General features: G+C 38.2%; 1 protein-coding gene across 5 annotated transcripts in view; it reads left to right on the forward strand.

The window, feature by feature from the left end:
• The window catches only part of RELCH (RAB11 binding and LisH domain, coiled-coil and HEAT repeat containing), a 73,938-nt gene extending 61,831 nt beyond the window's left edge, over positions 1–12,107 (forward strand). For 2 of the 5 annotated variants that reach the window (XM_068670885.1, XM_068670889.1), the window contains 7 exons: positions 1,752–1,834; positions 2,780–2,843; positions 4,448–4,586; positions 5,290–5,406; positions 6,064–6,152; positions 8,970–9,040; positions 10,316–12,107. In XM_068670885.1, coding sequence (XP_068526986.1) covers positions 1,752–1,834; positions 2,780–2,843; positions 4,448–4,586; positions 5,290–5,406; positions 6,064–6,152; positions 8,970–9,040; positions 10,316–10,436 — 684 coding nt within the window. In that variant the 3' untranslated portion in view covers positions 10,437–12,107. Of the gene's footprint in view, positions 1–1,751; positions 1,835–2,511; positions 2,595–2,779; positions 2,844–4,447; positions 4,587–5,289; positions 5,407–6,063; positions 6,153–8,969; positions 9,041–10,315 lie in introns of those variants that run through there. The other 3 variants (XM_068670886.1, XM_068670887.1, XM_068670888.1) reach the window with 3 other exon arrangements.
• The last annotated feature ends 2,745 nt before the right edge of the window (positions 12,108–14,852 follow it).

Raw genomic sequence — 14,852 nt, forward strand, 5'->3', positions numbered from 1 at the left:
CTTCTCTGTATGAGAGGAAGGTCACCATGGCTGAACAGTGAGCTCTGTCTTTATCATCATTTTGAAGAGTACTCCTAAAGCTGAATACAGCAGCACTTTTTAAGTTGCTGCCACTCTAAATAATCATGAAAAGCATTGGTATTAATATGCAGTAGTTTGCTAGTGCACTCCTAGTACTATGTGAATTATGAATGTAGGAAGTTGCAGCTTTCCACCCCTGGGTGTTTTGCAGCAGTAATGCTTACGCAGTTTAACAATTCTCTCCCCTCTGCTTCCTTCTCAGTTATCTGTAATCACACTGTGTTCACAGCATGTGTGCACACATGCACAAATATTGCTTAACAAAATCACACCTTTGTGTAGAAGGCTTCTGGAAAGTCAGGTTCCTTCCAGTCTTTAATTAATTGACTTCATGTTTTAAATTCAGAGTCAGTAAAAGCAGAATGCTCAATCAAATAGCAGAATGTAAAATTCTCTAGTTAGTGTAAATGTTTTTTTGCCTAATTTTAGCACTGCATGATACACTACCAGGTACTGCTTTTCCCATGGCACATATGGATCTTACATATTCTCTTGTGACACTTCTGGAGAAAAAGCAGATAATTTACTTTGTGTTCATGATGTAATGTAGGTAATTAGAATATTGCTAAATATTGAGAACATAATTCAAATTTCTCTCAGAAACTACTCACCAAACCCATTATGCCTATCCCCTAAAACCATCAAATACAGGCAGACTTTCTTACATATAAGATGCTTTTCCTTTATTACTAACGCAGATAAAGGCAAGCAAAACAAAACACAACTCTTTGCTGAGGAGGAAAGTTTAGAATCTGCCATTTTCTAAAAATGAGACTATCTGATAGGTAGAAAACATGTAAAGGGCATCTGCTTCACAAACACAGAGTTCACAAGTATATACAAATACATATACGGTTGCTACATAAGTAATGTTAAAAAAAAAAAAACACTTGGAAGTGCCTAAGTGTAAACAACTTCCACATATTTATGGATAGTGACATAAATTTCACTGTGATCTCAGTTCTTAATATTTAGGATGTATTGCAAAAAACAGGTCTTTTAGTACTCAAAAAGACTTGGTGAAACACATTTCATGGTTAAATCAAGGATTATTATCCATTTTCTACCTGCATAGACCAGCAAGTATAACTTGGGTTGTTTCACATACAGACTGCTTAGAAGGCTGTTAAATCTAAAATAAATGATGATTGTGGAAAGCTTAGTGGCCTCTGGGAAGATGCTGGTTGTTTTTTTTGTTTGTTTATTTTTTAGAAGAGCACATGCATTTGGCCTAACTAAAGAAATCTTATTTCGCATTTGACAGTCCCATACTGTAAGAAACACCATTCCGTTGAGGTAGAGCACTGTTTAGATTAGACTGTCAAAGTTGGATTGGCATCGTTGTAGTGTTTTGAAAGATTTGAATGATAATGCATAAATTACTTCCTAAACTTTCCAAAGTTTGTGTTTTTAAATTGCTGAGAATAGAGAAAACTACTTTGTGTCATGGAATTTGTCAGGTTTGTGCTGATTGCCAGACCACTTCAGCTTTCTTCGTGCCTTTGCATTTATGAAGCACTAGTGTAGCAGTATTTGCTTAGCTTCTAATTTTGGTTTGCTTTTTGTGTTTTTTCTTTCTCTCTCTTGGTTGTGCCGTTCTTCTTCCCATGATACTGTGCTCGCTATTTCCGTGCATCACCTGTGATAACCCCCCTGCTCCGACCATTCAGCTGTTGGTGAAGGGGGTACATGAAACTCTGGTAGCTCAGAGAGTTGTTCCTGCTCTCATTACTCTCTCCAGTGACCCTGAAATGTAAGTTTCCTGACTGTCTTATACATCTAGCATCCCTCTTAATACTTAGGAAGAAATAACCATCAGTTCTGTTTCTTACTCTAGTTGAGAAAAAAAAAAAAGGAGTTACTTCTAAGCCAATGTAACTTTAAAATCACCTACCTGTAAATAGAAAGGTTTATTGGAACAGCTAGAACTGAACAGAATAAATTTGCAGAATACATTTTAAGTAGAAAACTAAATCAATGTCTTTTTTTGATCTTTATAATAAATCACAATTTCAATTTTGCCATTTGCTTAAAACATTTCTAGTAGAAAGCTGCATATTAATGTGCTCTGTAATGCTACCAGCTTTACTATAAAGTATCATCTGCAATATTGAAATGTGGAACAGCCTTGGCAGTACCTAATTTCTGGTAGACAACCGTAGTACTTAAATTCCTGGACTATATATAATATAATACTCTGATGTGATATTTCTTTCAAGCTAAGGAGGGATGCTTTGCTAATCTTACTAACAGGTTTATTATCAATAAACGCTAGAGCATGAATAGTGTCTTAATCAGTTTAATATATTGTGTGGGTGACTAAAACAAGATAAACCCCAAGAGTCTGCCTGCCCATCCTCAGTCACAGCTAACCCAGTTCTCCTTCCAGTTTACCAAACCGTTTTTTATTGCATGTTGACTGGTTTACAGCTGACTCTTCGAGGCATGAGTGAAGCATTAGTTGGCAAGCGGGTTGCTCCGGCCCTTGTAACCTTGTCCAGTGATCCTGAATTGTGAGTTTCAGATTGAGACCTTGAGTTAATCCTGTCTGTCTTTTCTCCTGGTCTGCTTTTTTTGTTTTGTCATTGCTAGAAACTAACGTAACTTAAAGTACTAATTTTTTAGTTTTGCTCTATTTTTAATTATTTATATTCTTAATGTTGAATAGTTCTTAAAAGACACCATTTTTCTCTTGTAGCTCAGTGAGGATTGCAACAATTCCTGCTTTTGGGACCATCATGGAAACTGTTACTCAAAGAGAGGTAAGAGTCCTTTAGTCAGACTTGGTTTGATAAATTCAGTAACTTCCTATTAATAAACTTGGAGAAGAAAGGAAAAAAAAAACCTTCTAAATTATTTCTTCATTGGTTGTTTTCTCTTTTAAAATACTTTCCAGTTTTTCTGTAGTCATTTTTGTTTATTCGTTTCATTTTTTTGTTTGTTTTGCATACTATTTTTATACAAAAAAGCAAACCATCTTTTAACTAAGAAAAACATTTGCTTCTAAATATCAAGCCAAACACAAAAAAAAAAAAATATGCAAAGGGAGAGGCCTGTGCTAAAAGATGGGAAAACCATGGCTAAAATATGTAAAACAAACAAACATTTTCTAATACAGTTGAGAAATCCAAATCCACTTTTTCCAAATTAAACAGGTGGCCTCACTTTAAAATGCTAATTTAAAAAAAAAAATCATGTTAGGATTTGATTACCTCCACATAAATACATTGCACCATTTTAGATTGCTTGGGATATCATGCTTGGCTTCCAACTACTTTAGAAGGGCACAAGTCTCTTGTAGTTCTTTCATGTTGCTGGTCCTCTGCAACTGTCTCAGCACGTGGTACCCAAGAAGACATGAAAAGACATCACAGTGCAGTAAATGAAATGATACTTCAGGATAATGTAGATATGCAATTTCTCCTTGTTTTCTAAATGATGAAACATTTGTAGTAAATCAGAATTCTGAACAAGATGGCTAGGATTCTGCTCTAATTATAGAAATACTGTATTTTATTTTATGTACTAGTTGTACAATTGAATTTTTTTGTAAAGTCCTTGCAACTTTTTGCAGAGTTTGCATTCTTCCTGTAATTTCAACATACTCTAAAAGAATGCATTTGAGGAAATGTGAGTAAGAAGTCAGTGATGACTCACAAGTACTTGGAAGATGGCTAAGTTACAATTTTGCAGTTTGGATTGCATGTCTATAATCAGTTTGGAAAGCATACGGTTTTGTTCCCGCACAAAAATGACTGTATTCACTGTACTAATTATAATAAACCTTAGAGAACAAAGGTGGTAGCTCCTTCCAAAATGTAGCAGAAAATGTTACTTTAACAACTTTGAGTGCAAATTAAGTTTTTGTCATCTTAGACATATTTGTATTTTGTTCAGTTTTTCTAGCCTTTAGTTGAAGTAATCTTTTTAATTCCATTGCTTTTATGATGCTCATCTATGCATCTGTCTTCTGCAGGAATTTTTTCATCTTATTTAGGTGATATATTACAAAGAAACTAATGTGAACTCAGTTGTCTTTAAAAGAGAAATTCCAAAGATATTAGTAATGAGGGAAATTACAATGGATAAAAATTGTAAGCAAACTTCAGGAGGAGAGACTGGCTATGTGAAAGCACTCTTTGCCTATAGTTAAAGATAGATCGGAGTAAAACACTGTTAAGTCTTTAAAATATGGAGCTGTATTAAGCAGGTTGGAACATCCTATCAGAAAAGATTGTAAGTGAGCAGAAGGTCCAAGGTTTATCATCTAAAATACAGAGCATTTATAAATGTACTCTGAGCTTAATGTTTATAACACCTTAATTCTTTTGTGAACTTATTATATATTTCTCTGGGAACTTTTAAGCTTCTGGAAAGGGTAAAAATGCAGCTGGCATCTTTCCTGGAGGACCCTCAATATCAAGACCAACATTCTCTACATACAGAAATCATAAAAACGTTTGGAAGAGTTGGACCTAATGCTGAGCCCAGGTTTCGAGATGAATGTAAGTTGCATTGCTGGGAAGATGAGTTCTTCCTCTTCTTGTCCTGAGGCTAATAGTTTGCTGTTGTGTTGATACTATTTTTACAAAATAAATCCATGAAAACTCTTTATTTTTTAGAGTTTAGATGTGTCCCTATATTTTTTTTTTGACCTTGCCAACATAATTTTCACTTGAGCTCACGTTGATGTACCTACAACACATCAGCATGTGGAAATTTAATTATTTCGAAGCTGAAGGGGACTGGTCACAAGAAAAAATATGAATTTGCCTTTTCTGAGTTACTTAGCATGTAAAATGCTTTCCTCTTCCTCTCTAGTCGGTGAAGATTTCTCATGACATGCATATCTCTTTCACTAGCTGATGAGCTGTATTTATAAAATAGAAACGTATTTTAGACAGCTTCAGCGACAGGGGAATAATAATGTCAAAATATTTTCTGTAAATTGTTCCTGTTCCAAAAGTGGTACTTTGAGGAGCCTTTTTCATTTTAGGTGTTCTTACGACACTGTTATTTCACATTGGAATTGGTCAATTACACCTGCATGAACAGTTCCATCAGAAGCCATTATTTGCAGCTCTAATCCCACATTGATGCGTGCCGTTTCAGATGCCTGCGATTGTAACCTAACAGCTTAATCCTTAATGCTAAGCACGTCTATGGAAAGCAATTTCAAATACTTACGCCAGTGTTTGCTTTTTACAGTTGTTATTCCACACTTGCACAAGTTAGCCTTGGTCAACAACCAGCAGTCCGTGGATTCGAAGAGACTGGATATCGCCACCCACCTGTTTGAAGCCTACAGCGCTCTTTCCTGTTGTTGTATCCTTTTGCCCTTTTTTTTAGGGGAAGTTTAGGTGTTAATTCTGTTGGGGGGGAGAGAAGATTAATATTTGAGAAATAACAAAGTTCGTCTTTGAATGTGTGATCTAAAATACGATCTGCTCAGTATAAAGAGGAGATTTTCACAGCAGGTGGAACTCAGAATCACAGAATCATAGAGTATCCCGAGTTGGAAGGGACCCACAAGGATCATCAAGTCCATCTGCTGGCACCACACAGGTCTACCCAGAAATTCAAACCATATGACTAAGTGCACAGTCCAAAGGCTGCTTAAACTCTGACAGGTTTGGTGCTGTGACTACTTCCCTGAGGAGCCTGTTCCAGTGCGCAACCACTTTAAGTACTTTCAGAAAAATCCCTTGATCTGAACCAATAACTGTAAAAACACATATGTTTACATATGGAAAAAAACAGCGTTGATTTATGAAAGATATGAAGTTACGTATGTTTCAAACTTTTTTTTTTGTTAGTTGTAAAGTAGCAAATTCTGAAGTAGCTGTGCTGTTTTCTTGGGTATTGCTGCTGTAGCTTGTCCTTGTGTTCAGTAGGACAAAATTGTATAGAATCAGAAGACAGAATAAAATAGTATAATTTCAAAAGATGATCCTTACACTACCTTAACAACACAATTTTTAGTTATTTCAGAGGATTTAATGGTCAATCACTTTTTACCAGGACTTAAGTGTTTACGAAATGACATGGAACATCTCTCACCAGAGCATGAGGTGAGCAGCAACATTTACTGCGTATGAGATACAGGTGGCAGCAAGAGCTGAAATGTAATGATACTTAAAACCAGAAGTTAAGAAAAGCTACTCATAAATAGTATCAAAGTATATAACATTGAGGGTTTGGGGGGAAAGAAAACTTAAAATCTGTAAAATTGATTATATCTTCAGGCTGTGTACCCTGAGGAGAAGTATTGAACTGCAACTAGTATCACAGATGTTTGCAGACTGAATAAAAATAAATGTTTTTACCATCTGTTTTTTCATTAAAACAATAATATACTAAAATCCGTGGCCACAATGTGTCCAAGGAAATGGAAGTGAAAAGTGGTGGAGTTCAGGAGATGAAAGATAATCAAGTTCAGCAAAGAGACAGGATAAGAAAACATAGTCCTGAAATATGTGGGATGAACTTCGTATCTGGAGCACGGCTTCCAGTGCTGGGCTCCCCAGCAGAGAAGAGAGAGTGTTACACTGGAGAGTCCAATGAAGGGCCACTAAGATAATGGACTGGAGCATCTCTCCTATGAGGAGACGTGAAAGAGCTGGGACTGTTCAACCTGGAGAAGAGAAGACTCCGGGGGATCTCATCCATGTGTACAAACACTTGAAGGGCAGCTGCAAAGAGGCAGAGCCAGCCTCTTCGCAGTAGCACTCAGGGACAGGACAAGAGGCAGTGGAAACAAACAGGAATGCAGGAGGTATCATCTGAATGTCAGGAAACACTTTTTTTACTGTGAGGGTGACCAAGCGCTGGTCCTAGAGAGATTGTGGAGTCTTGTACCTTGGAGGTGTGCAAAAACTATCTGGACATGATCTGGGGCAACCCGCTCTAGATGGCCCTGATTAAGAAGGCAGGGTTGGACTAGATGGTTTCCAGAGGTCCCTTTCAACATCAACCATTCTGAGAACCCATGAATCATAAAAAGCAGGTTATAATAAGTAGACAGGACATGAGAGCTACCATGGTAGGTGCTCGCAGAAAGCAGCAAAAGCAAAGAGGTATCTAGAGAAACTGGCTTGAGAAGCTTGAAAGTTTTGGCCATGTGTCTTGGTCTTTTTTGTAAGTACCTGAAGATGATGAACACTAGTAGGGATTGGAATACATAGAAATTAATTCAGTACCTGAAAGTAAGAGAAGTAATTTAGTTGCATGCTGGAAAATCTTTACAGTCTGAACACTTCAAGTAATGGAAGAAAAGATTTAATCTAAGTGTAGGAAGGAAGTGAAGGAAGGTCTTTACGAATGTCTTTTCTGAAGGTTAATAGTGTTCTTCAGGGACTGTGTTGTACTTGAGAAAAGTAATTACTGTTCTTTATGTTGGTCAAGTGAGATAATTCAGTTAGACTGTTTTCTAGGAGTTCTAAATTCTTAAACTTGGTAACAAATTCCCTTCTGGTTACATTTTTAGCCTAATAACCCATAGTCTAATTCATGTTTGCTCTGTATGATATTATTCTATATTAATTATCTGTGGAACTGGGGGGTGAAGGACTTTGAAACCTTATGAGGAAATAATCTGACTTCAGAGGGCATTCAGATTGGGACAGTAGTGGTCTGAGCATCAATCAAAGGCAACTGAATACTCTGTGTTCAGAGTGAGCTGGGAGGTGCGGTGTGTATTGGGAAGTCCAGGAACACACCTGAAAGCTGCAGTAGGCAAAAGTTGGGTTTAGTTTCATTTTCTTTCTTCTGTCATGTTGAGTAATGAGATAACTCTTACAAATATTAATACTTCATTTTTGTGTAGTCATTAGTGGAACTCGAAAAGTGTAAGGACATTTTCAGTTCTAAAAAAAAAAAAAAGAAAGAGCTTAAAAGCGTATGTAGTTCAGTTTGAGTCCTGTAGCCAGAGAAGGAACTGAAACCTTAAATAGGCTGAAATAAATAAATAAAAGATTATTGAGAACGATCTTGATCACATTCTGCTTCACTATCACAGATTGTCTTCAGGCATGATGACAAATGTTTTATTTTCTTATCCCAAGGGAAACATAAGCTTTAAAATATTTGCTCCAACTCCGGTGTGCTAGAAAACTCACTATGAACTCATAGTGAGTTTACTGCAGAACTGGAATTGCCTTGCCTTGCTCCTTGCCCTGACGTGATGCTTGTAGGCACCACAACAGAGATCTCTAAGACCCAGTCAGTTCTATTGCCAGTCTTTCAAGTGAGGAAGTTTAGTCCTAAACTTTAGTGCTGGAATTGCTGAAGTAAAAAGGGGAGGGGAAAAAAAAAAAAAAAAAAAACTTGATCTGTAGTAACCCTGGAAGACATCAGTGAAATGATGTATTAAGTTTACTTTCACATTTCCTTTCCATTAAGTTATCTCTGCACACTACTACGCTTTTTTCTTTTCGTTCCTTGCTTTTCTGTTCATGCATCATGCTGGTAATTACAAGAATTTTAAAACATACTTGAAAACTAAAGGAAAATATAGGGAAGATGAGTGTTTGTAAAAGTTAACTGTTAATAAAAGTAAGGTCTGAAAAAAAGGGAGATAAGAAGATGCGTTGCAAAAGTGAGTTTGGTTTGGCTCTCTTTAAAAAAAAAAATAGGAGGGAAGCAGAAGGAACTCTTGAACTCTTGTAACTGGTTCAAAAATCTTTTCTTCCTTAAAATATTTTGAATGGTTTTGTTGTTTCTACCCCAAGGCATTATCAGATGGTTGCTACTTAAATGTACTTGAAAAACACGGGAGATTCATTTTAAACGGTTCTGCTAGTGTCAAAATTAGTTGGGGAGCAGATTTAGTATGAAGTGTTGATGTAACAGAAAAAGTATCATATCTATCTCTTCCTTATTCATTTTAGGTCATTTTAAGCTCCATGATAAAAGAATGTGAACAGAAAGTGGAAAACAAGACCGTCCAAGAGCCACAGGGGTAAGGCTTTCACTTCCCTTTTCTTTTCCCGTGCCTCCAGCATAATGTTCTGTGGAGGATCTTCCAGAATGGTGTCCAAGATTGTGACCAGAAGTCCTGCACTGAAGCACATCTTAGGAACTTCAGTTCAGTTTTGGTTGTTTCTGTCTCTCTGGTGTAAAACACAGAGTGACAGACTGGTAGTTGTATCGTAATAATGAAGCTCCTGTTTTCCACATGACGTTGTTCTTAGTTTTTGATCCTTAGAAGACAGTAATTGAGCTTCTGTCCTGAATCTCAGAAGGCAGGAGGTGCTCAGCTTAAGTGCTGAAAGCAATGCATGTGGCGGGCATCTCACATCCCTCTTTCATGAGGATGGCCTGCAGGCTGAAGTTCTCATAGTGCTAAAAGCCTACTCCAGACTGCTGGTTTTGCTTTATTGTGACTAGAGCACATGAGGACAGCTGTAGCATCGTGTAGGTTCAGTATGTTGCTCTTTCTAGTCTAGTTTGTGAAAACTTGGACTCTGTACGTATGAAGTAGGAGCACTCGTGGAAAGGTGGCAGGGGTCACATGCACAGTCACCAGAAGGCTTTTCTGCCAGGTGAAACCGATAGAGCTGTGCCCAAGGGTGGGCAAGAAATGTACAGGGTATCTATCAAAGGAAGGCTGAGCAAATATGTAAAATAAAGATCTATTGGGAGTTACTAAGTTGACAGACAACGCAAATTCTGGACTCTGCTCAGGCAGAAGCAGTTGGAAAATAAGAGTTTTAAGGAGAGGGGCCACCATTAATACTTGCTTTGCTTTTACTCTTCCATGCTTTTAGTCACTGTCAGAGGCAGGATACATGGGCTAGATAGATCCTTGGTCGAATCCAGTACTGTGGTCCTTGTATTAAACATAATATTTGAAGGATACAGATCGACATTTCTGGTGAGAAGGTAAAGCTGATCTTTCCACAGAGATGTTTGTCACTGTAGCAATCGTCAAATATCTAATTAGTGCTAGTGTGATGACTTTCAAAGGTAGCAAAAAATAGTGTGCACAAAAATGTTTTACTGCTTTTCACTAGGACTGTTCTTGAGGCCATGATAATTCACTTTATGGTGTTACGTGAATGGTATTATATGTATCTGGGCTTGGTGGCGATGGTTTTTCAATTCTTCATGATGGATTGATCTTTTGTCGTCTTTAAACCACTAACAGGCAAAGACAATTTGGATGTTTATTAAAGAACAGCACAGTGTTCTTTTTGTTTGTAGTCTTCTGTAACTGAATTTTTGTCTTTCCTAGCTCAATGTCGATTGCTGCGAGCCTTGTGAGTGAGGATACCAAGACCAAGTTTTTGAACAAAATGGGCCAGCTGACTACATCGGGTGCAATGTTGGCTAATGTGTTCCAGAGGAAGAAGTAAGATGGGAACAGGAGCTCCCAGCTAACACTAAGATGGACCTCACAGAGACTGGTTCCTGTACTTGAAGTACTTGCCTTTTTATTTCTTCTGTCTTATGTTCTTGTAGTATAATTTTATTCTAACCTCCAAAGATATTTGCACTGCTTTTGAATATCGCTGTGTACCTGTTAATTTTGGGTTAACTGTGGTTGATATAAAACTGAAATCATAGTCTGTACCAAGTCCCTGTTCTGTGTTCTTGTCTTTCTGGCATAATTTTTTTTTTTTTATATAGTGGAAGGGTTTTGGTTTTTTGTTTTTTATTATTATTTTCTGACAGGATATCAGCAAATATCTGTATTATACATGGAGCTATTATGACGGTACTTAAAATAATGTAAATTTGAAGTCATTGTCATGAAGTAATAAAAGTGGAGATTACTTATGTATTTAAATTATGAAAGAGTAATGCAGATTTTTTTATTATGTTTCTAAAAAGAAGAGGAGGAGCCACCAGCATTTGTCTGTGCTTCTAGGGTTGTTTTTGTAAGTATTGTGCATCTTGAATCCAGAGGAATTGCAGCATCTAATGTCTAAGACTGCTTGCACTGCATCAGTCTGCAGGGAATGCTCATGTTTCAGATGCTTTATGCTGACATTGTAAATGCTGTACAAAATCCTTCAGATAAAATTCTCACATCTGTTGCGGTTTTTGAGGGATGTTTTGTTTTGTTGGAGTTTTTGTTTTATTTTAAAGCACTTTAACAACTAGTTGCACATCCAGAGGCACATTTGCTGAAGTAAAGGCAAAACATGATAAATGAAGATTAACAAATGTGTAAACTACTACAGGGTCCCAACACAGTTCTGCAGGCAGAGTAACCTTATGCAGGAGAAAGACTGCTTTCGTCTTGCATTCGTTGTGCAGTTCTGTGTACTCACAGATTTTGTCGTTTAGCTTGAATCTCAGTTCAAATTTCATTTCAGAATAGTCGAAATTACAGTAAGGAGTTTTGACATGCAGTTTCTTTCAGGTGTTAGGTAGACTGCATACATACTTTATGAAAAAACATTACAAGGAGTATCTTGTAATGAAGTGTTTTTCTTAGCAAGGAAGCATTAACAACTAAATCCGTTTATTCTTATGCAGCACTTTTTTTTTTTTATTTTCCTTTATGTCAATGTAAGCTTCTGAAAGCAAACTCAAGTGCATGCATAAACTGGTAAGATGTGATAAACTCTAAAAGATCAGGCATTCTCTGAGACGACACCATTCAGTTGGAAGCATAAACATCTTTAAGGATAGGGAAGCAAAGGAGCGAAGGGAGAAATTGCAATCTCCTGGGGCAGGATATGGATGGCAGCACTTCACATAGTGCCCTCAAGTGGAAATAATAGAGGGAATTTCAGGCTTCTGACTGCTTCGTGTCTGTGCCTGTTGGCTCTGCGTATACGGTTGCCTGCCGTGTTTGTGTTGTGACAGGGCCTGCTGCACACTTGCACACTGCCAGTCCCTTTACCCTTCACTGAACCATTTTTCTTGAGGTTACAGACAGCTCCATGCCTTCTTGTTGCTTGTTACCATGAAAGTATACTTTTAGCAGACTGACTGTGAAATGGAGACATTCCTGAGGAATGGGAAGTGGTGATGTTCCTCTCTATTGTTCTGTTGTCAATAAAAAGTTTTGTATACCTGCCGTGTCTTGTTATTTCCTCTCTTCTCCAAGATGATGATCACATCAAAACAGCCCTTATATTATGTTAAATACACAGAAATCCTTTAGCCTTTTTTTTTTTTCATTCTCTGTACAAATAGTTGCAGTGCCAGAGGTAGCACTGTAGTCCTGAGACCAAAATAATTTTACAGCCAAACTCTTCACAGCAGGGCAGCTGCGTGCAGCCTGCCTGTGAGAGTGGTTCGTAGCCCCCACTGAACTTCAGCCAGAGTTTGGAAACCTGCTGATCAGCACACGCCAAAAAGCTGTGACAGCAATTTAACCATGGGTGATTGTGGCATGAGAGCCTCCTTAGTTTATGAGTGTAAATGTAGCATTTGTAAACTTGCAAAGTTTAGCTTTCGGTAGTCAGCGTTTTACTCCTTACTAGCTGATCCAAGGAGGAATTTGACTGAGAAACCCCAGAAAAAACAGCTCCATTGTCATGACCACTGAGCTGAAAAAAGTACTGTGTAGGCAACAACCATCTTGCAGGTAGTCTCCAGGAGTTTAACCTCCTAAATTTCATGTCTCTTAGTGTATGTTTTTTTCCTTTGGGGGGTAGAGGGGGGTAGTGTTGCTTTTGTTTTTCCTCCAAGCAGTGGCACTGTTGCATTCAGCAGTGAGATAGAAAAGATTTTGAGCTCTTAAATTAAATATATAATATTTTTTTTTCTTTAAAATCAACTTGTTTTCTTCCTGTTATTATATAAGACAAGTTGAGTGAACCTTTTGAGTGAAAGTGCTTCATTAAAGCAAGACAAATGGATAGCCAGCATGGAAAGGAATTCATCCTCAAAGACTTATCTTCAGTCGCTTATAATTTTGCCAAAATAAGGATTCTGTAAAAGACAAAATGTTTAAAGACAAAATGTTAAAAGACAAAATTTAAAGGATCAACTCCTGTGCTCTTAGACAAAGATGGTCGATGGGTGGAAGATACATGGCTGCCTGGGTGAGTGTTCATGATCTAAATATGTTTTGTGTGGATTAGATACAAGTCATTATTTGCATGTACTCTGTTCTGAAAGAGATTGTTTTCTAAATTTTAAGTAAAGTAAGTTAATATTTTTTTATATTCTAATCAATGAGAATTAAGGGAGGTCTTTGAGAAAATCACAGAATCATCTAGGTTGGAAGAGACCTCCAAGATCACCAAGTCCAACCTCTGACCTAACACTAACCAGTCCTCCACTAAACCATATCACTCAGCTCTACATCTAAACATCTTTTAAAGACCTCAAAGGCTTACAGGTGAAATATCTCTGGTGAAGAAGGGGGAAGAATTATTGTATCGGAATTTGTTGCTACATGCAGATAAGGTTTAATAATGGTGCAGAAAAAGCAGGAATGTGGAATATTTCTGTACTCCATGTTGTGATGGTGTTAGGATTTTTCTGCTCTAGGAGTTTTAGTGCAGTTTCTAAAAATGGCTATCTTTCATTGAAGGTGTTCTAAGTATTTTTCTGTATAAAACTTGCTGATGTTGATACTGAAGTAAAGATGAGAAAGCTTCATGGAGTAGAAAGCTGCTGTTATGCTGATATAATGGGCTGACTGGCACGGCGTTCATCCTAGACAGAATCACAGGATAACTGATGAACTGCAGGATCACAGGATCATGTCAGGCAACAGCATGTCAAGGAAACTGGTTTGTTGGCTTGCTGAGTGTGTTTGGCTGGTATTTCTAGCTAACATTCAGGTCATGAAAAAGATAGGAGCAGCTAGTTTGTTTTAGGCAATGAAATTGGCCGACAGAGGCATGGAGGAGCATTGTTTTCCCGTACATTGGCCAGCCAGGTCCTGGATTTCAGTAGCATATGGCAATGTATCAGGGGTTAGCAAATCTCAACAAGTAACCACTAATGACTAATCATTTTCCAGGGAAACTGTTTCTAAAGCGCCCTGCCTTTACGTTTGATGCTCTCCAGTATTCACAAGGAAGCTGTACGAAAGGTGGTTCTGCCTACAGAGTTTGTAAAAGACGTGCAGGTCAGTGGCAAACAGCCCGGTTCACTGGAGGCGCCTGGACTGCGTACTGAGCTTGAACTTGTGTCGTACTTTCAATGTAGTGGAAAGTTTCCTCTGGCTGAAGATTTCCAGTTTGTAGAAAGCTTGAGCAAGAGCAGTTACACAGTACAAATCAGTGACTTGAAAATGTGATTCGTGAACCTGGCTGTTTCATTTCCCAGCACATACATTGTGTGCACTCCTCACCGTCTTCCTCACCTTCCACCCTTGGGGCTGGCCTGCACCCTAACCTGCGAGAGGCACGCTTTGGGACACCAGCATCCCCAGCAGGACATCCTCCAACATCTCCGTCCCAGAGGCAGATGCCCTTTTTGAATTCTACTGTTTAAGTCCTTTGTGCATACAAATAGGGCTGCTTGCTGTGGATTTGAGTACGCCCAGATGCATCTCTAGGCTGCACAGAAGTCGGTGCTCTGGGCAGCACAGGGAAAGCTCCCCAGCACTGCCACTGCTGCTCTTGTCCTAAGGATGAACGTAGGACTTCAGCCTTGGAGGTCAGCACCAGCGCGAACAAATGTTCAAAGTTAAAAATTCACCACGACGTTTGTATTTCCTTCCAGAAGTATGCAGGCATGGTTATCACCACAGGTGATAACGTCGGTGATAAGGTATCAGTTCAATGAGTGCTTGCACATGCTTCAAACATTCGGTGTGTTAGCAGCGGCTAGTTGTGCGCTTGCTCCTTCTGAAT

Source organism: Anas acuta, chromosome 2 (assembly GCF_963932015.1).
Source record: "Anas acuta chromosome 2, bAnaAcu1.1, whole genome shotgun sequence".
Taxonomy (NCBI): Eukaryota; Metazoa; Chordata; class Aves; order Anseriformes; family Anatidae; genus Anas; species Anas acuta.